A 20,236-nucleotide genomic window follows, 5' to 3' on the forward strand; every position below is an offset into this window, starting at 1 on the left:
TGTCCTAACTCCGCTACTACTGTGGTCGTGATGTGCAGCACAGTGACAACCAGGAACCTGCTAGCTGGCCAAGGATTTCTTACTCATATGAAGCAACGGGGAGGAGAGGGGGCGTGAAGGCGAAGGGAAACCTACTGCCACAGCATTTGAATTTGCGGTCCCGATGGCTTTAAGAGACACCAAACCTTGGAGCCGGCTACCCTGTACGGGTGCCTCAAGGCAGCTGTGATTTGGACTGCTCCAAGGCCAAAGAGACCAAGTCCCGGAAGCTGCAGGAGTATAATTTTTAATGCCTGCCCAAATATTTTGTTCTATGGCAAATGTGCAGGGCAGGTGAGGGGAGCTGGGCACATCTGATACCAGAGCCTCCCTGCCCACTCCAGGCGTGATGCCTCGGGGTGGGGAGGATATGTGCTGTCACTGCACTTTATTGCTCCTTTGTCCCGTGCATCCCATCCCCTCCCCTGTGCTAGAGGCCTGATCACAACCTGGGAGGGGCTAGCAAGCCCTGGACAGCGCGGGCATACTCACCCCCTGCCCGGTGGAGACACCAGCGTAATGCAATGGTATTCTTTCTAGGAAGGGGACAGGGGAAAGACGTCCAAGTGAGACAAACAGTTCCCTCCTTATCACGCTTACCGCAGTGGCTTTCATCACTGTTATCTCCACAGTCGTCCTCGAGGTCACATTTATAGGAGAGCGGGATGCAGGTCCCTGAGTCCTGGCAGCGGAACTGAGTCTCGCTATCACAGACTGTCGTGGCTAACGCAAGGCAGGGGGGAGAGAAGAGAGGTTTCAAGGCCACCAATTAAATAACGGCTCCCGCGACCCAAGCTCACACGTTAAAATAAAAGCCAGGGGAATAAAACGGAGGGGAAGAGCATCCTCAGAGCCACTCGTGCTACAGCTGGAATTAGCTTCCGTTAAAATAAAATACACGAGCACGGCGATGTGCTGGATGAATTCCTCCTGGGTCAGGGCAGTAAGGGCTTAGGGGTCTGACCTGCAGTCAGGGCTGAACCCAGCTGCACTCTGCAGTAGCAGGCCTGGAGAAAGCGCCCTCCGGCCTCAGAGAAGAAACGATGTGGAAGCAGGCTTCAGAGCTGACTTGCCCTGTCAGAGGGGCCTGGTGTCTAAGCAGCCATTAGGAACCTCAGGAGCAGCTAAGCCTGGGAGAAGGGTTGGCCTGGACTTTGCTGTCTTATTGCTCAGTTGCTTGTTAATAAACCAAACCCCAGGGAGGGTGAATTCTGACTCTCCACTCGGCCTGCTGACTGGTGTCTCGCAGCAGGTAGGAAAGTTGCCTACTCACAGAGACCAGACCCTTGAAGCAGGACGATTCACTTTGAACCTGGCCCTGTTCTGTAAAGGGCAGAACCATACCCCTAAAGCTGTGGGACAGCTTGGCCAGGCAGCTGTTTCTTCCCTGCATAAGCTCATTGGGACTCTTAGATTTTCATTCAGCGGGTGGCCTTCTCCTTGAATATATCTGAACTAGCTTCATATCATGCCCCTAGGGCTGGTAGGAAAGGTGGAAAGACTATCTTCATTAGGCCCGATCCCGGCTCCATCCCTGGCGGAACCGTTTAGCTCCCCCGCCCGCGGCGCGATAAACGCTGACCGGTCGGGACGCGTCCACGACGTGACCCCGGAAGGACACTCACGGCAGTTCTTCTCATCGCTCATGTCTCCACAGTCGTTATCGTTGTCGCACTGCCAAATGCTGTTGATGCAGTTCCCGTTGAAGCATCTATACTGGTTAGGCAGACACGTGTTATCTAGTGCCCGGCGGGTGTCAAAAAACAAACAAACAAGCTGCAATTAGGCCAGGCGTCGGTATCTTTGCCAAGTGATCTTAGCTCTCTCTGATCTTATCCACGCCGACCTAACGCCAAACCGAGGATTTGATCGTTTTGCAGGATTAAATAGCAGCAAGACTTAAACAGGGTTTTACCTTCCTTGATGCAGGTGTTGTTCTTCATCGCGTAGCCGTGTGGACAATCACACTTCACTTCCCCGGACGGGAGCACGCTGCTGGCGACTCCCTCGGGACATTTGCAGCTCCGGCTGTTGTTTGATTTGGGTAGACACAACAAACTGCAAGGCTTGGTGATGCAGGCGTTCCGCCCTGTTGGGAGGAAGCAAAGTATCTGGCGCGGCGATAACGTGGCAGGGAACCTGGCTCTACGTCTCCTGTCATCCCCTTGATGCAGGCTCTCTGGGCACCTGGGTGTCAGCTTCACTTGGTTACATTTTGAGTCTGGGCTTGGGAAATACCGACAGCCCTCCACACCCACTGACTTCAATGGGGCTTGAATGAATGCTCAGTGCCTAGGAGGACTGGGCCCTTGGATCTTCGTACCAGTGGTTAGGGTACTAGCTTGGGGCTTTGGAGACCTGGGTGCAATTCCCTGCTCTGCCAGGCTCCCGGGGTGATTTCCCTCCCTCTGTGACTCACTACTTCATCTGTAAAATGGGATAACAGCACTTCTCTACCTCTGGGAATAAAATCATGGAAGATGGTGAGGCACTCAGATACTAGGGTGATGGGTGGCCGTATAGGCAGTTAAGATAGACAGAGTCCTAAATCCCATGCAATGGGAATTAAGCAGCCAAACACCCTCACTGGCTTTGGAAAATCTCAGCCTGTACCTCTATAGTCTACTTAGGAAAGGTCTTCACAAACACTCCACATTACCGGTTGTCTTTCCTCTGTAGAAGATTTTCATATCCATGATCCCATTTAATCGACCAACTAAAATCTCCATTCTCGATCCACTGTTCTTAGAGGCTCGGAAAATACTCAGCTGTGACCAATCATTCCAGTAGATTTCATTCTGAAACATAAGCTATGTTCCTTAATCCATGCTTTGGTGGAAAAACAGGCAGATACAATGACCTCTGCAAACTTATTCTTTTCCAAATTCAGGCTCTGAAGGAAGATCTACAGATCAAGGCCTGCTGGTTAATCCTGATTCTTCATCAAACTAGCCAGTGCAGGAGACCCATTTCATAAAGTCAGTCTTAACTGAAAACTGAAGGGTAATATTTTTCGTAGATTCTGCCTGTGACCCCAAGATTTCATATACCATTAATACTATTTTCCACTTATATATTGCTCTTCATGCGGCTTCAAAGCACTCTGAAAGGCTGGGTTGGTATCATTACCCCCATTTTATAGAGGGGGGAGTAAGAGGTATTGGGGTTTAGTCAGAACCCAGGTTTTCTGACTTCCATGCCCTAACTGCTCATGTCTGCTTGTCTGGACACGGCGGTACAAACACAAATAAGAATGAGTAAAGCACAGATATGAAGCTGGGTTCAGATAAGCAGACAAACATTTGAGAGCCATTAACCAAAGCTTACTGAGGTGCCAAAAGCTAGGCATCTGAGGAGAACCGGCCTGGCAGAATGGTTCTTATTCTGAAACAAAAGTCGTGTGTGTTAAGGTCGCAAACCTTTCAGTGACCTGGGTCAGCGTTCACGGTGAGCTTGTGGCCACCCAACACAGCTCAGCATTTATCACAGTTCCAGTCCCAAATTGGGCAGTTTGGGCTGAGCCCCTATATCTACTATATACACTGTATAAATACCTTAAATACAGCGATAGCATAGGGATGAGGAAGACTATCCAGTATCACAGATCTCTGCATCCCACTGAAATCAACCCTCTCGATTCTGTCCATATAGGCTTCCGTCCAGTAGATCCAATGGTCATCCACAGAGATGCCATTTGGCCATCTCACGCCCTCGGAGACAATGCAGCTGGCTGACGACCCATCCATATCGCTCCTGTAAATGCCGGGTCTAGAGTCTCCCCAGTCCGTCCAGAACATCAGCCTGATAACGTCCACAAGCAGAGTTAATTGAAAATCATAAAAGGCTTCATCGAACCAGGTGGCCGCACAAAACAGACGACAAGCACATTTTTGAACCCCCGTCTTGAAATCCGATCTCTCACAGAAACAGTATGGCTTTTTAACAGGCACTCAATGGAATGCACCCAGCAGGAGGAATATCAAAGCCCCAGGACTGCGTCTAAACATAACATGAACCACAAGTAAATCAGTGATTCAGCAGACAGTCAGTTTCTAAGAGGTCAACTTCCACGGAAGAGATCAGCGCTCTGCGTCCTGCGCTGCAGAGTCAGTGGCAGCTATGCTGGTTCTTACCAAGGGAAAGTTAATGCGAGGGAAATGGAAAACTGCTCCCTATCTGAATCAAACTGAAGCCCAGTTACCAGATCATGGCATTCAGGTGAGAAAGAGCCACACGGGGAAACAGCTTTCAAAACGGCACTTGGAGGAACGCACTACTTTAACCTTGTATGAATTTAGTACCGACGAAAAATGCTGGATTGACTTGGTTGGTTTTAATAATACAACTTAACACGACTATTCAGAGAGAGGTCCTACTCACCCTTCTTTAGGCACCAAAGCCAGGGCTCTGGGTCGTTCGAGAACAGAGGAATTCAGAATAGTAAGTCGCAAATCTCCATCTGGGTTGGCAACCTAGTGCAACAGCACAAGATGTAGGGATGTGATTTTTGTTTGCAATATGAAGAGCAACTGCACTGTTTAAAATTAAATGAAATTCTGTAGCATTTAATTACAACCATATAGCAAACGGCAGTTCAACACACACATTCTTGACAAACTGTTATCTTAAGGCAAGTGATAAAAGTTTATGGGCTTTCATTTACTTATGTGATTTCCACACTGCTGAACAAATTGTTTACTGCTGTAATGCACTATGTGCAGCTAATTCTATCCCTCCACATTACAGAGAGGAAATTGTTCCATCTAATGCTGCTCAAATAACCTGTTGCGGTAAATTACTTGACAAATGTATCCCTTGTGTTTGCCAGTTGTTCACAACTTGTCCTTAATTTTGAATGCGTTTGTTATCGGGTTGTAGTTGAAGAACAGCTTATGCAAGCAAATTTCAGCCTACGGGCTCCGCTCAGAACTCTTCATTTGAACCGTTTGTAGCCGATAATTTGTCACCAACCATAAACCACGATATTGTTCTTGCTCCCTAACTGGATGACTAAAGCTTTTAAATAGGAGAATGAGATAGAGCAAGTAAGGTAGATCCAAGTGATGCACAAATTTAGGGGGGGTTAACTTTTGTGATAACGTTCATGCATCTTTCAGGATTCACCACTATTTTCACGAAGGAACCCGTAGTTGTCCGAATATTGGCGAACAAACTTGCCAGGTTTATTTATGGACGTATCCGTGAATCCCTCTTTGTACCGTTCAGTCAGCCCTTAAAGTGTTCAAACTGATTTACAGTGTAAACCCATCTTCAATCATCCTCATCACAGCAAAGCCTGGAGGGATGTTGTCTCCTTGCAGATCAAGTACCAAGCAGATCGATCTCTAGCTAGGTCCATGAGACAGTCTGGCTGGATGTTCAGTCTATGTCCGTCACTAACATCTTACTGCGCCACTGCGGAAAAAGCCAAATCCTACTCTGCCTTATGCATAAGTAGTCCCAATAAGCCAGAACACTGTGCCCTAGGATGAAAAGGTTGGATTGCCTTTGTGTCCCTAATATGTCAACAGCATTCAGTTGTCCCCCTCCAGCAATGGGGGTTCAAGGCTACAAATGGTGCAATGAATGTAAGGCCTGGGAAGCACAAAGCAACATGGCGGTGGTTACCTGCTATCATGAAGATTGGTTGCAGACATACCTCAATTTTTGGAATACCGGCATTCACCCAGTAAAGCAGCTGACTGAGAGGTTCAAAGGCCAATGCTTCCACAGTTTCTAGGCCAGTGTTAATGATTATCTCCTGTCCAGAGCTGCCGTTTAGACAAAGACGCTAAAATAAATTTTAAAAAAATCGAAGCTTCAAGATTAGTCCACTCAACTGTTTGGGGTGGGGAATTAATGAAGGGCCACTAATGAGAAAGACCTAACAGCAGTATTTGCATTGCAAAGCACTTTGCAAAGCATTATCTATTACAACTCCCCTGAGATACATCCATTTCTGGGGTGGAGGGAGGCAAAGAGATAAACAGGTGTCCAGCACAGAAGAGGATAGGAGAAATTTTTGGCTAAAGAGGGCAACACTACTCTTGTGAAAGGTGCCGTCCTTCATTTCCATTCACAGCAGAAGATATAGGCACTTTGAAAAGCACTTGGTAATAGTTTTCAAGGTCTCACCTGAAAGAACATGACAAACTCAATTTAAGTTCTCTATCTCAATAGGAGATTGAAGGGTCTCTACCTTGGTAGAAGGGTCCAAGCTTCGGGTTTAAACAATGAAGTCCTCATGTGGCTTAAAATAAATGTTAATTCTTTCCTATTATAATTTTTTTTAAGTAGCTGCTATCTTACCAACAAATCAGATATACAGGGCCAGATACTCAGACCACACTCAGCTGGTATCAATCAGTGTAAAGTCAATGGATTTATGCTGATTTACACCAGCTGAGGATCTGGCCCTTAGATCCCAGAGGACATTCATGACCAGACTAACCCTTCTAAGACAGGTTGCATTAGAGTTTCCAAGATATGACAAGGTATCTCCAAGGGCACAGCGCTGTCCTGGCTATGGCTGTATTTTTCATCAATAATTAGAATACCTAGCTCTTACACAGCACTTTTTATCAACAGACCTCAAAGCATGCTACAAAGGAGGTCAGTATCATTCTCTCCATTTTACAGATGGGTAAACTGAGGCACAGGGATGGGAGGTGACTTACCTAAGGTCACAAAGCAGACCACTGGCAGGAATAGCACCCCAGTCTCCTGAACCCCAGTCCATTGCTCTATCCACTGGCTATTAGATCATGTAATGTACACACTCTTCTAGGAAAACATCCTAGACCTAGAGCATTGTACTATGTAGGGACTTGCCCAGGACCCTGCTCACCTGTATAATGTCAAGCGTCACATCTGCCCAGTACAAACAGTTGTGGTCGTAATCAAAGTCCAGAGCCACTGCCCCTCGCAACCCAGTCAGAGGCAACTCCTCGCTGATTCCAGAAGAGAGATCGTAACGGTGGATGGAGTAGCGCGTGGCATACAGAATAAACTCATTCTCCTCTAGAGACACAGAGAAATATTTATGTAGAAGCCCTTTCCCATGAGTTCCCTTGGGGATAAGGTGAATAAATGGGGTCTTTTTAATTTCTGACCAAAACTGCACAGTTAGGACCTTATCATAAATGAGACTCAGACCCTTGTTTTTGGAGAGAGAAGATTTTAATTCGTGTATATAGTACCTAGAGATTACTGTCTCTCACCCACAAAGGTGAGAGAAAATCATTACTGCTATTATTTATTCAGCTGGTGAAAAAGGGGAGAAAATTGCAAAAGTAGTTTTTGAATTTTCTTTTTTATTTTTAAACATTAAATTGTGTTAATATTTTTAAAAAATTCACTGGCTCAAAAAATTTGTCAAAGTGTTTTCTCTGGAGGCTAAATGCATTTAATGTTTGTGAGTCATAAAAGTGCCGATGCTGACAGATCCCGACTAGAGGTTTTTTGGTTCTACTGTAACATAAATACTTAGCATGTAATAACTTTGGGACCATCCTTCTGTTCTGTTTATACAGCACCTTGCACAATGGGTTCCTGGCCCAGACGTTTGTACCAAAAACCCAAACCAAGTGAGGTTTGTTCTTGCAGAGAATATTTCATTCATCTCTGATTACCACTCTGCCTTTTCCTAAGACACCAATCAGGCTGGGGGCTGGAAAAAAGTAGGTGATCTTAACTGACATCAGGAGAATAACTCCCATTGATTTTCACTTGCTTTGGATCAGGCCCTACCTTCTCCCTTGCAGATACCTCTCCCCTCTCTCTCTTGCACATTAATTACGCTGCTCATGATGGAAGATTAAATTAAGGCTCTAACGAGCAGAATGTAAATTACGGTGGCAGCACACGGGTGAATTAGATCACTGCGGTGCCCTCATGTCTGCAAAGAGAAGGGGAGGAGGCGATTTTGGATGACTTGCCTGGCTCACACCACCGCAGCACTGAGGTGTACACTTTGCCCAGCGTGGGCACAGACAGCCCCAAATGGCTGTCAGACCACTGCACAGTGGGGCATGACCGAGAGCCGCGGCTGTCTGGGAGCTCTGCAGGTTGGGGAAGGGAATGGAGCAGTAGAATTCTTGCTCTATTTGTTATGTTTTAATCTTATTCTTAACCTGTTACAATATGAGTCAGCAACCCATGGAGGAGTTTGGTCCCTAATTATCACCTATTTTCATGTCTTCAGCTTCGGTGAGCAAAGGGTGTTTAGCACGTTGTAGACCTTCCTCTGACACCCAGTCAGGTGGAGTTGGAGCATCCAAACTCCCCGTCACCTAAAAGTGTAAATTCAAACCTGCCCCAATGTCAGAAACACTCACTGCCTCAAATGCGAGCGAGGTTAAACCCTCAAAAACAGTATTAGGGACCCAGAAGGAAGAAAAGACGTTTCACCTGCTAAGATATTTCAGCTGCCGTTCCATTACCTTTCTCGGATTTCTGAGCGCCTCACGGGAAGATGTGGATAGTCTCTAGACAGGCAGCCGAAGAAACACAGACTTTGCTAGGAAGCCACCAGCGTAGCAGTGCTCTCACCCGGACTTACCTGCTAGAGGGCATGGCACCAGCTCCCCTTCTAGCCGTGATTCAATGTCTCCTCCTGCACAGGTGTCTCCAGAGATCTTGCGGTAGCTGGAATACGTACACACACATGCATGGGAAAAGTTAGCATACTCGCATGGGCAACAAGTGCAACCAACTGGTTCTTGTAGGATTTAGAATTAAGGGCATTATTAAACCACATTATATTGTGTAGTCCATGGGTGCATCACTTATTAAGATGATTCTTCTTTTAACATCGCTCATATAAATTTAGATGGTAAACTCCTTGGGCTAGGAACCCTCGTTTTGTTCTGCGTTTGTACAGAACCTAGCACAATTGGGGTCTATGACTTGGGCTCCAAGGAGTTACTGTAATGCACATACATCATAAATAATCATTTGAAAAGTCAAGTTTCTTGCCCGTGTGCAGTACATACCCTCTAGTCTTCCTGTAAGTTGAGCCAACAGGGCAAGGCACGGGTGGGGAATATGGTTGCCCAGCAAATTCAGGATCAGGGACACAAACTTCTAATGATAAATCATCACTCAGTTTAAAGCCAAAATCACTAAGAGTAGAGGGGGGGGAAAAAAGAAATGCTATCATGTTATATTGCTACTTGAACGTATTCTTTGCAATGGGCTGTTAGAAACACCAAGTGTTTGAGTAGACCATTAATGTATTAATGGTAACATTCAGATTAATAACAACACTTTGCAATCAGACAGCGGCTTGTATCGGAGGACCTCAAAACATTCTACATGCATTAAGCCTCCCCATCACCAAGCACTTTAGGGCACTCTGGTGACCTAGGTTCTATGCCCCACTCTGCCACAGAATTACTGGTGACCTTGGGCAAGTCCCTGTGCCTCAGTTTCCCATCTGTACAATGGGCATAATGATGCTCACCTCCTTTGTGATGTATGGATAAAAAGTGCTAAATAAAAACATTATTGTTGCATTATCTTCATTTTACAGCTGGGTAAACTGAGGCATGGACTGGTCAAGTGATCTGGCCAAGGTTACACAGTGAGTTGACTGCAAAACTAGAAACCAATGCCACAGTCCTCATCCCCAGTTTGACCATCTCTAACCAAATTCCTCATTATTCCTTCTTTAGGTGCCTAAAGGGAGCAGAACTCTTGAGAAAATCTGGTCCCTGCCTAACAATTCACACATTCACTAATAATCTTTACATGTGATGATCGAAGCAAAGCTCCCTTATCTTGACAGATATTTAGTTTCACCGAAGTATAAATTAAAAATAAAATTACATAGCAGTGCCTATCCCATCCCTCTGGTTAAATGGTCTCTTAGCTTTTCTGCAGTAGATCTCTGTATTTGGAAATGATCCTCATCCATTCTAAGGGACAGGTAATACTACTATTGCTTTTCTATGGCACCTTTCAGAGTCTCTCAAAGAGCTTCAAAGACATTAATTAAGCCTGATACCTTATTAATGAAAGGATGTTTTCAGTCTATTTAGTCTCCTCTTTGCTGTAAAATCAGGCCATAGATGCAAAGAGCTAAATAAATTGGATCTGTTAGTTTGCTCACTGTTGTTAGTTATTGGTATTTATAACTGAGTAACAACCCAGACTAAAGGGAGTTAATAGGTACTTACCATTCAAAGTCTTCTCTTGTACATGAGCAGTTGGAGACCATAACTGGTCTATCAAAATCTTCCCCATTGAAGCAAGTCGCATGAGGAGTCCTCCTTTTGAAAACCGTCTTATGCCCCAGTAAGCACTCATTACCTCGCTCGTCAGAGGGTGACCACAGTTTGTAATCGTTGTCTGTGCAAGGGACTCCTGTGATAAATGACATGCTTGTGTTAAAAGAAAAAGTCACCCTGACTTACATAGCCAAGATTCGAGATTTAAAAAGAGGGATTTTCCTCTGTCCTTGCACTCTGAGTCGTCCTTTACCCACGTGCAGAGTGGGTGCAAGATGCTGGGGGGGCTGAAGATGCTAAATGTCTCTGGAGATCAGAATTTTGCTCTTTGCACAGCTGCCAATAACCGCACCAGGTGCAAAGCTGTGGAGAGTCCAGCCTAGTGTTTTGTCTTTTCAGGAGCCTGAGTTGTATTGTATGAACATGCGCCGTCCCGAGAACAGCACCTCAGGCGAGCATCACTGCTTCCCAAATGCTCCTCCCTTCTCTCTAGGGTGCTGTGATTTCACAACGTAAGGGGCAAGGGATGAGCACCCCTTGTGCGCTACAGAGCAGGCTCTTGGCATGGATTTGTTGGAGGACAGGAAGATCTCCCACTACATGGATTTTCTGAGCCTTCGCCCTACAGAGCAAGTGTGCAGGGGGAAGGAGGCGATTCCCAGGTCTCGGTGCTTTAGTGGCAATCTGCAGTTTAGAGGGGGATTCCTCTTCACCATACCCTGCTGAGTTCCCCAGCTTCCAAGCCCAGTTTACTGGCGTGGTGCTGCGGGGAAAGAATTGCATTTTAATACCATTTACGCCTTGGGTTTAACAGGGGAATTGGATGGTTCAGAGGTTTGCCAGTGCAGCCTTTCCACCTCCTCCAAGTTAACTGCTCAGTTCTGGACAAAGTGGCTGAAATCCGCTTATGGAGCCAGTTTCCATGGGACTAAGGTTTCTAAGTCATGTAGGTGTAAACCATGAGAGCCCATGAATACCTGAACTTTTAAAGGCTCTAACTGCCCCCCAATTAATATTCAATGAGAGAGTTGTAGGGATAAATGGACACCCGTGTGTTTGAAAAGCAAGGGGTTGGGATAAACAGACACCGGACGTGGAAAACTCAATGGCAGATGAATACACCAGTTCCCTTACCAAGTGCATCAGTGGTGTTGATCTGCAGTATCAGCCAGCTGTGGCCGTTCTCTTTATAGGAGCCAAAGATGGTGAATACGGTGCTCTTCTCCCCCGGCTCAGTAAGAAGCCCATACACAAATACTGGTTTCTTTGAGAAAGTGAACGTTTTCCAGGTCTCCCCTTCATTCGTGCTATACCTAGAAGGGGAGAGACAAGGGCGGTGGGACTGCTGCTAATAAACTTTTGAGATTTATTTGCTCATTTCAAAACTTATGTAAAATTAGTACTTTCAAAACCTTACGATGTCCCTGGCGATTACTAATAATACTTGGCTCTTCCATCCATATATCTCAATGAGCTTTACAAAGAAAGGTCATGGTCCTAAGCTCCCACCAACAGGTGGGGAAACCGAGGCACAATGAGAAGTTACTTGCTCAAGGTCCGTGACAGAGCCAGGATTAGAAGCCAGACATCCTGACTCCCTGTCCGGTGTCCAGTTCACTGGACCACACTCTGCATAAAGCAATACCAAGCAGCTGCATAATTTATCTGAACAATACCTTCTTTTTGTACACACACACACACACACACACATGTCCATCACAGAGTGACAGCTCCATGTAACTACATGGCTTGAGATTGTGTCAATAGGAAACGTCAAAGCTTGGCACAGTCTGTGTGCAAATGGAAGAATGTGTCTGAAGCTGATTGGCAGAAGGTAGCTGGTTTCCAACACCACTGATGTGTACCAGAACGTATGAAATTTTCCTGTAGGGCGCTCTTATCTTTTTCAGAGACTGACTCTGAAGCGGTCAAGGAACAGTGGGTCTGAGGAACATGTATGCTCCTCCCTTGACACAACAGTGATGTTCATATCACAGACTGATGTTTTGAATCTTAGTTTTTGGAACCAAAGCAACGTCGGAGGGCATGCCCCCTTTCAATGTGCATCTCTAGAGCATGTTTAACTTTTGTAGGAGTCCAGGATCCTCGCCATGGTGAAACCTCTCCTGTGTAATATTTAAATTAAGCTCTCGGCTTAGTTCGCTGACAGAACAGCTGAGAGAAGCAGCCATTCCAGTGCAAAAAGCAAAAAAGGGAAATTAAGCCAAAGCGTTTAATGGCATTTGGGAAACGACAGGCTGGTCTTCTCCCATGACTCCACGCAGTTATTCAGAAGGGTGTGCCGTAAACTGATCCTGCAAACTGTTACGCCTGCGAGTAACCCCTACTCACAGCTGTCCCTAAGGGCTTCTGAGGAACCACACACACATGAACAAATGCTTGCTGGGTAACTCCCTGTGCCGGTAGAGGGTGCATAGTAATTATACCCACTAATTACCCCAGGCCCGTAAAACTGCTCGAGAGAATCCCAGCCATTAACATTCAGAGTGTTCTCGCAGCATTGCTGAACCCCGGGCGAATCTGGTAGGGGAGAGCGTAAGGCAATAAACGTAATTGCCATTTCCTGAAAATTGGTTGTAAAGCTATTTTAAACATTTCCAAGACTGGCCAATGTTCCAGCTGATCGGGACGGAGTCCCAGGCTGGGGGCAGGGATTAGTCAGAGGCCCCGAGGAATGGAAAAGCAAAGGGGCGGAGGCTGTGACAGAGAGAGCAAGGAGGGGAATACGTACACAGATACAAAGTCATCTCATTGTGAAAATAAAAAGCTATCTATCCAGGCCTCAGCTAGGAAGATGCACACCAATGTACGCTGTAGATATTTACTGGAGAGGGGGATGATGTGATGGAGTAGTATAAGCCCAGTACTCAGCGCCCGGGACTCTTATATTTTTACATAATTAGCATGTGGAACTCTGCCCAAGAAATAATTTAGGCCAAGAGTCCAGTGGGATTAAAAAAAGAAAAGAATCAGATAGTTACCCAGCCAACAGGAACATTCACAGTTCTATCAGGCGGGGATAAAAACCCATATCCTTCGGGGAATAAACCAACCACTAAGTGACTGAGGGCTAGGGAGAAACTTCCCCTATAGGTAAAAGGTCTAATCACAAGGAGTCATGCTGACCAAGCCAAGTGTTTGCTTGTTGTTCACGTGGTCCAATGAGAGATTGGATGTGTGCATGTTTTGCCGGGGCTCCAAGCACCCTGGCCTGTGGCACTGCTGGAGTAATGGCCAGGACAGGTGGGATGCGGTTCCCCCCCTCCCCGTCAAAGTTCAGGGTTCAACATTTGGCTCCCAGGCACCCTATGTAAAGGGGAGGGGAGATTGTACAGGGGAAAAAACCAGAGAATACGTAAAATAAAAGTAATAATAAAAGAACTCCTTTCCTCAGTTCTGTTGTAATACATAGCTCCATCCATGAGACGTTGGGGATGTGTGTTTAAAAAAAATACTACTCCTAAAAAACCACGTATGTATATCCTAGTCCAAAGTGGGGCAATACTAGGTTGTGGCATGATCGTTGCTGGATGTAGAAGACGATTCACTAGAGATGGTCTACAAACTCCCATACACATTCCAGTTCTACTGCACAGGGGCTGACCCGCCTTATAATGGCATAACTCCACTGTCAGTGGAGTAGCACTATTGCAAAAAGGAAGGATGTACTTGGGGTTACAGCACTGGGCTAGGGCTCAGGTGAACTTGGTTCAAATTCCTGGCTCTGCCAGAGATCTCCAGTATGACACTTAATGCTCCGTGCCTCGGTTTCCCATCTGTAAAATGGGGATGATGCCACCTCACCTAGTGGAGGTTGTGAGGGTTAAAGCCTTTAATGTTGGTCACACCCTCAGACACTCAGGCAAGGGGGTCCATATAAGCAGCAAGACAGAGCGAGACCAGTGAAGAATAAGACACAGAGCCATGGAAACACAGCACTAGACCACAGACAGCTATCCTGTACACCGCAACAAATTCCTATTCCACTAGTGAGACGTTTCTTTAACATTTTTAGATAGCAGCAGAAGAGGCTCGGGAAGTCATATGCTTCTGTCAGGCAGTTTGAAAGATAAACCATCCATCCTGGTAACTTACCTGAGCTGGTCTGTCTCCGTGCCCTGCGTTATTGCAACGAGAATGCCACCATGGTCACCCCAAGTGTAGTAATGGGGTCCGGACAGTGCCTGAGAAAAGAAACATCAACACAGGGAGCTTAATGAGAGAATGTTGAGGTTGCTCGGATACGAGATTATAAAGCATCACATGAATCATAAAATACAACCACAAAGGCTCTCATTCATCCAAGCCCTTAAGTACATTCATCTTGTGCTCAAGTCTCATTGAAGCTTTGCTGAATCAGGGCCGAAATCCTGGCTATAAAACAAGGTCTGTAAGAACTGGATCTTTGAGCCATGCTGACTTTCAGGTCTCTTGGGCTGCACCAATGGAGACGCAAGTGTTTACGGTCTGAGGTCTAGCGTCAACTAAAGTCAGAGAGTTACTCTGAATTTACACTGCTGTAACCAAGAGCAGAAGTGGACTCTGGACCCTTATTCTCTCACTTAAACTGGTGAAAATCAGGCCCCTGAATCAAGAGGTTTGTTGGTTTCCATACTTTCCGGTGAGCTGAGTGCAGACTTATTGGTTTCCCAGGATTTCAGCCAATTTCTGTGAATCGGCGAAGTTTCTTTGAACTCAGAAGCCAAGGGGCGCTGGGAAACCACATTAAACAATCCAACAGACAGTTCACACATCCACCATGAGAAGAACCATCATGTGTCACATGCACCCACAGCTCTGTTTCCCAACCACAAATACAGAATAATCTTCCCTGTCACATTTGAGGAACAGAATCAATTCAGCATCAAAATAGAACTCAAGTGCATGTTTGATTCTGCTTTTCATTGCAGCACACTCTAAAACACTCAGGGACCTTCTTACAAAGGAAAGCTACAGTTTCTGGATGTTCTCTACTTCGGAACAATATCTGCATTCCAGAGACCTGTAAGCATTGCAGGCTTTCACACAGCTGCTTGCCAAACCTGTGAAGCAGAAGCTGAGTCACTATTGCACAAATGCAAATTCAAAAGTGCTCAGTCATTCCCCTTCTGTTCCCCTTTTTGCACAAAGAGGACGATTTGAACAATCACACTGAGTAACTCAGAAGCCAGGGTCTTGTTAATTGGAGCTCCCTCTCCTACTCATCACATTTTACTTTGTACCTTTACATGGAGCACCCACATCAGGGCAAGAAGAATGCACGTGGCTATCTCACTTTTTAAGAACAAACATCTGCACGTCAGCACAGAAGTTCCCCCATTGCCTTTCCTAGGCTGAATCTTTGCTATGTACGTGCCTTCAAGGACAGGGGTTCTTTGGACAGGACCACATTTTGACAGTAACAAAAACAGCGGCGTGTTCCCCCTACTGCCCCAGCTGCCCAGATGTTAACCAAACCGCACAGCACTTACTGGGAGGAAAAGGAGGCAGTTTTATTCACAGGAATAAACAGTTTACAGATGTTGAAACATCATATTACGCTAACAGCAGAATGTACAGACAGACCACAAACCATGCCACAGACCAGAACACCCACTTAGTAAAGAAGATCCAACACCCGTAAACTGAGAACAACATCTCATTCCATTGAAAGATGCCAAAGGGCTTGCTGACACTCAAACAGGGAAGAAACACTGGGTTTTGTCTGAGTTTTGTCTGCATTCTAAGGGGACAACCCTCAAATACAGAAGACTGATAAACAGGCCCATCAACAGCTTTAATCGAATATGTCGGATGCCTCTGAAAATCCATCTCTAAACAGCACTAAGCACAAGAGGAATGTAAACAACCTTCTCGCTTCCCCAGGTCCCCTGAAGTCATGGTGTGACAGCAATCCCCAGCGATAGCCCAAGTATGTGCTATTCTTCTTCTTTCTGTTACAATAGCACCTGGAGGTGCCAACTGACATCAGGGCCCCATGAGGCTAGGCCCTGCCCCCCAAAAGTTTACAATCCAGACAGACAAGAAAACAGAAGAAATGATACGGTCTGCGTTTGCAGATGGGGATTGATGTTTAATCTCTCTTAACTAAGTGACTTGCTCAAATTTGAAAGCAAAAAGTCTGTAGCAGGGCTACGAATTGAATGCAGCTCTCCAGAGTTGGAGTTCACTGCCTTTAACAAACGACCAACCTTCCTAACCACTCGCTTTGACTGACTTTCCAGTTGCATTATGCCGGTCTTGATATTACAACAATAGACATCTCTAGCTGCATGTTAAGTGCCATTTTTAAACTCTATATTGCTTATTTTGCCCATTTTTAAATGGTTTTTAATTATGTTAATACACGATAATGCTTTGCATACCTCTGGTACATATGGACATCTATGTACATATGCATCTTTAACCCACTTGGAAAATGTCTTGCAGCACCGTGCAATACAGAAAGAGAAAACTGGCGCTTTCCTTGCTTCCTACTGTTCCCAAGCTCTTCTATGGTGAAATGATACCACCAGAATAACACACTATAGCATCTGTCAGAGCGGGTCCAGATAAATCTGTGAGTTGTAGGACCAGGAAACATTGGTCATACACTCAAAGCACTTTTTAACTCCGCTTCTAGGGTATTCAGCACATTTCAATGAAAGCTACTTGATTTGTGCTTAGGGGTGTGTATTAAGGATATGCAGGTCACCTTTAATACATAATGTACTGTGTACAACAGTTACAAACCAATATAGCAATGCTTCCCCCCCAGACATGCCTTCTTGGCTAAAGTGCCATGCAGGTTCAATGCAAATTGCATCCTTACCTCTCTCCATCTCGTTCCTGCACTGCTTGAAACATACACGTTCGTTTTGCTTGCCATGTTCTTGCCAACTGAGCCTAAAAAAGAATGACAGCATCATTTTTCTTCATATTTCTTACTGTGTTTCTTAAAACAAAGTCAGCCACCTCTGAACAATTTTTTTCATTTGTAATCAAATGCATGTTTTTGAGGAGTTAATTTTTCCTACTATAAATCAGTTACTTTTAAATAAAAAGTTTTAAAAGATGATTACAGGTTTTAAAAGCAATCAGGAAAACAACTTAAGTATAAGTACAGCCAGATGAAATCTACCCTCTCTGTTTGAAATGTTCAAAAGACCAAGCCTTCTGCAATAAAATAGTGAGTCAGATATTAGTCCCTGTATGCTTTTAAAAAAAAGCCTTATTTTCGAAGGAGACAGAAACAGACTATAAAGCGTAATGGGTTTCTACCTCCAGCAGTAGTGTGGTGAAATTTATACGCAGTAATGGTTGTATCAGGAGTGAAGACACAAAGGATTGGAAAATTCAGATTTTAATGGATTTTTGTAACAGACTCAAAGTTTTTAGTAACTGTAAGGGGTCCATCCTGCAAAGCACTGAGTGTCTGCACGTCCATAGGAACTGAAGACACTGGTACTCACAGAATCAGGCTCTTGAGAAAGATATACCTGTGGCAACGATCAGTCCTGGAGCAGATTCTTTGGAGAGAATGGGCATCCTATGCAACTGGAAGTTAAGCAGCTGACTCAGTCGCTGGGCCAGATGAAGAGAGCAGCCCTTTGAAAACTGGAAGAGAAACATACTTAGTCACCTGCTATTGTAAAAGTCATTCAATGTCCCATGGATCCTTTGTGCTTCTATGTGAGCATCTCAAAGTGCTCCCCAAGCGTCTGTAAATTCAACTTCCCAACACTCCCATCAAGTAGGGAAGAAACCTTCGTCACCTCTCAGCTGGACTACAGCAAAGTGATGTATCTGCGCATAAAGCCTTCAGCATTGAGGAAACTCCAATCAATACAGCACGCTGCACGTCATGTCGCCTCAGCAACAGAAGGTATCACGAACACATCGCACCAGTCCTCCCTACAATGACCTCCCAAAGAGCATCGGATCAAGTACAAGGTCTTGGTCCTGATCTTCAAGGCACTCAATGGCCTGGGCCCAGGATATCTGAAAGACCCACTAAGGATTCAATATGAAGACCGGAGTGGAAAATTTTACTCCTCTGGCGCAAGAGAAATCTCTTCAATGAGGGTAAAGCTTGTCTGTGCAGAAGAGAAGCCTGGCCCAAGTCTGTGCAATGAACTCCCCCAGGATGATTTTAGGGGCAGCTGGAGGTCCTATCTTTCTGACAGCAACAGCAAACCAATGTCCTGTCTTCCAAGATCCAGTGTCACTTTCGTTCACCCCTGATCTCCACCCTCCCTCTTTGTAATCTCATTTCCTTCAGCCACACTGTACCACAGGGACTGATGCTCAGACATTTTATAAAACAGATTATATTTTCATTTTTGTCACCTTTCTTTTCCCTTTTATTCTGACACTAATCCTTCCAAGGAAGCAAATGGTTCTTCAAAGGGGAAACAAGGTTAAAAACGCTCCCTCTCTCTCAACAAACATCACTTTTTGTTCACTGTTACCTCACAATCTATCTTTTCTCCATAACCCGTGTATGTTGGAGCCTGCAGGAATTCCCAGGTTCCACCTTTGTCAAAGGTGATGACAGACCTCATGTTCTCTTCGCTGAATGAGCCATTTATCAGGGTGGCGATATATACGCCTCTCACGCCCTCCACGCGGTGGAAGTCTGCAAACGGCTCATTGGCAAAATACCTGCAACAAAACCAAAATCATTTGGTTAATTGCAGTAAGCGCTGAGATGCTGGGGGAGAATGCACAGGTACATTTAACATCAGGGACTGCTCTCCTCAGTGAAATATCCAGATCAAACAAAGCAGGGAAAGCCAATATACTGAACTATAGTTTTGCCTGTGTGACTGATTTACCTCTGTCAACTACATTGACACCTTTCATCAAATTCTTCTGAGTCACCTCAAAGCCCCCAATAAAAATAAGCTGCAACATCTCTGTATCTTCCTCTCAGTGTAGATTCTTCAGATGGAGACCGTGAGAGCAATGCTCCACTCCTGCACGCGGGTCTTACCCCATGAACACAATAGAGTTACACCTAGGGACATGGTGTAAGCATAGGAACGGGAGGCCGGAACGCCTAATCCCAGATCTACTAATAGCTTCTTCTGTGACCTTGGATAAGCCACTTAACAACTCCAGCTCGTCTGTAAAATGGGGATAATAATACTTGCCTTTTAAGGGAGTTGCGGGGTTTAATTTACGTTTCTATCTCAATCTGAAGTACTGCATAAAGGCTCATTACCTGGTACCCTCTGTGTTACATTGTCTCCAAATTCCAGATGAACCTCATCTTAAGTGCCGCAAATCACCCAGCCACCGGAGTCCTATCAAGCCACCAGAGCCTTCCTTACCTGACCAGGGTATCACTGCCTGCCCCTCCAGGGCTGTAGTACAGCACGTTTTCTAAAGACAGAGAGAACTTCAGGCCTTCTGCTTCCGAGATGTAGAGGTTCGTGCGGTTGTTCCTGTGGCTGACGCACACGAAGACCTGGTCCTCGGAGGCATCCGCAATGTAATATTCCTTAGGGAGGTCAATGACATTCACTCAGTCACGAACATCTACACGCGCTGGGGTTTTTTTTTTCCTACCTGCCATCGTTTGCCATTTCCTCTTCGATGCCTAAAACTAAATCTTTCTCCTGCCACCCATTTTCAGCTTTTCCACTTGGCAAACAGGCTTTTCCCCTCTGCTTCTTGCACAAGTGATCTCTCTCTCTCTCCCCCCACTCCACTAAACCCCTCCTCAAAGTGCAATCCGCCCACAAAGGAAGTCCAGCAAAGATTAGCACTGCAGCCTTCTTAGAACTTGTCCGACTGCAGCGCCAGCCCGTCTCTGGGTGCTGGGATAGCACCACAGGGATCTCTGAAACCCTGATTGTTCCATTGCGTCCCATCTACGTGGCAGAGCTTGAAACACTCCGGCCCAGACGGTGCTGTCAAAAACACCAGCCCCCCATGAGCATGGAGGCACAATCCTTCTCCCA

General features: G+C 45.6%; 1 protein-coding gene across 2 annotated transcripts in view; it reads right to left on the reverse strand.

The window, feature by feature from the left end:
- Positions 1-20,236, reverse strand: part of SORL1 (sortilin related receptor 1) — an 88,656-nt gene that overhangs the window by 36,622 nt on the left and 31,798 nt on the right. For both annotated transcript variants that reach the window (XM_067564672.1, XM_067564664.1), the window contains 17 exons: positions 19,604-19,773; positions 18,740-18,932; positions 17,768-17,885; positions 17,101-17,174; positions 14,385-14,473; positions 11,403-11,581; positions 10,218-10,404; positions 9,033-9,161; positions 8,600-8,685; positions 6,887-7,059; positions 5,699-5,830; positions 4,420-4,511; positions 3,594-3,840; positions 2,699-2,837; positions 1,955-2,128; positions 1,665-1,778; positions 640-762 (listed from right to left, as the gene is read on the reverse strand). In XM_067564672.1, coding sequence (XP_067420773.1) covers positions 640-762; positions 1,665-1,778; positions 1,955-2,128; positions 2,699-2,837; positions 3,594-3,840; positions 4,420-4,511; positions 5,699-5,830; positions 6,887-7,059; positions 8,600-8,685; positions 9,033-9,161; positions 10,218-10,404; positions 11,403-11,581; positions 14,385-14,473; positions 17,101-17,174; positions 17,768-17,885; positions 18,740-18,932; positions 19,604-19,773 — 2,419 coding nt within the window. The remainder of the gene's footprint in view (positions 1-639; positions 763-1,664; positions 1,779-1,954; positions 2,129-2,698; positions 2,838-3,593; positions 3,841-4,419; positions 4,512-5,698; positions 5,831-6,886; positions 7,060-8,599; positions 8,686-9,032; positions 9,162-10,217; positions 10,405-11,402; positions 11,582-14,384; positions 14,474-17,100; positions 17,175-17,767; positions 17,886-18,739; positions 18,933-19,603; positions 19,774-20,236) is intronic.

Source organism: Emydura macquarii, unplaced genomic scaffold (genome assembly GCF_026122565.2).
Source record: "Emydura macquarii macquarii isolate MOO-44397 ecotype Brisbane River unplaced genomic scaffold, CSIRO-AGI_Emac_v2 contig_312, whole genome shotgun sequence".
In the NCBI taxonomy this organism is placed as follows: domain Eukaryota; kingdom Metazoa; phylum Chordata; order Testudines; family Chelidae; genus Emydura; species Emydura macquarii.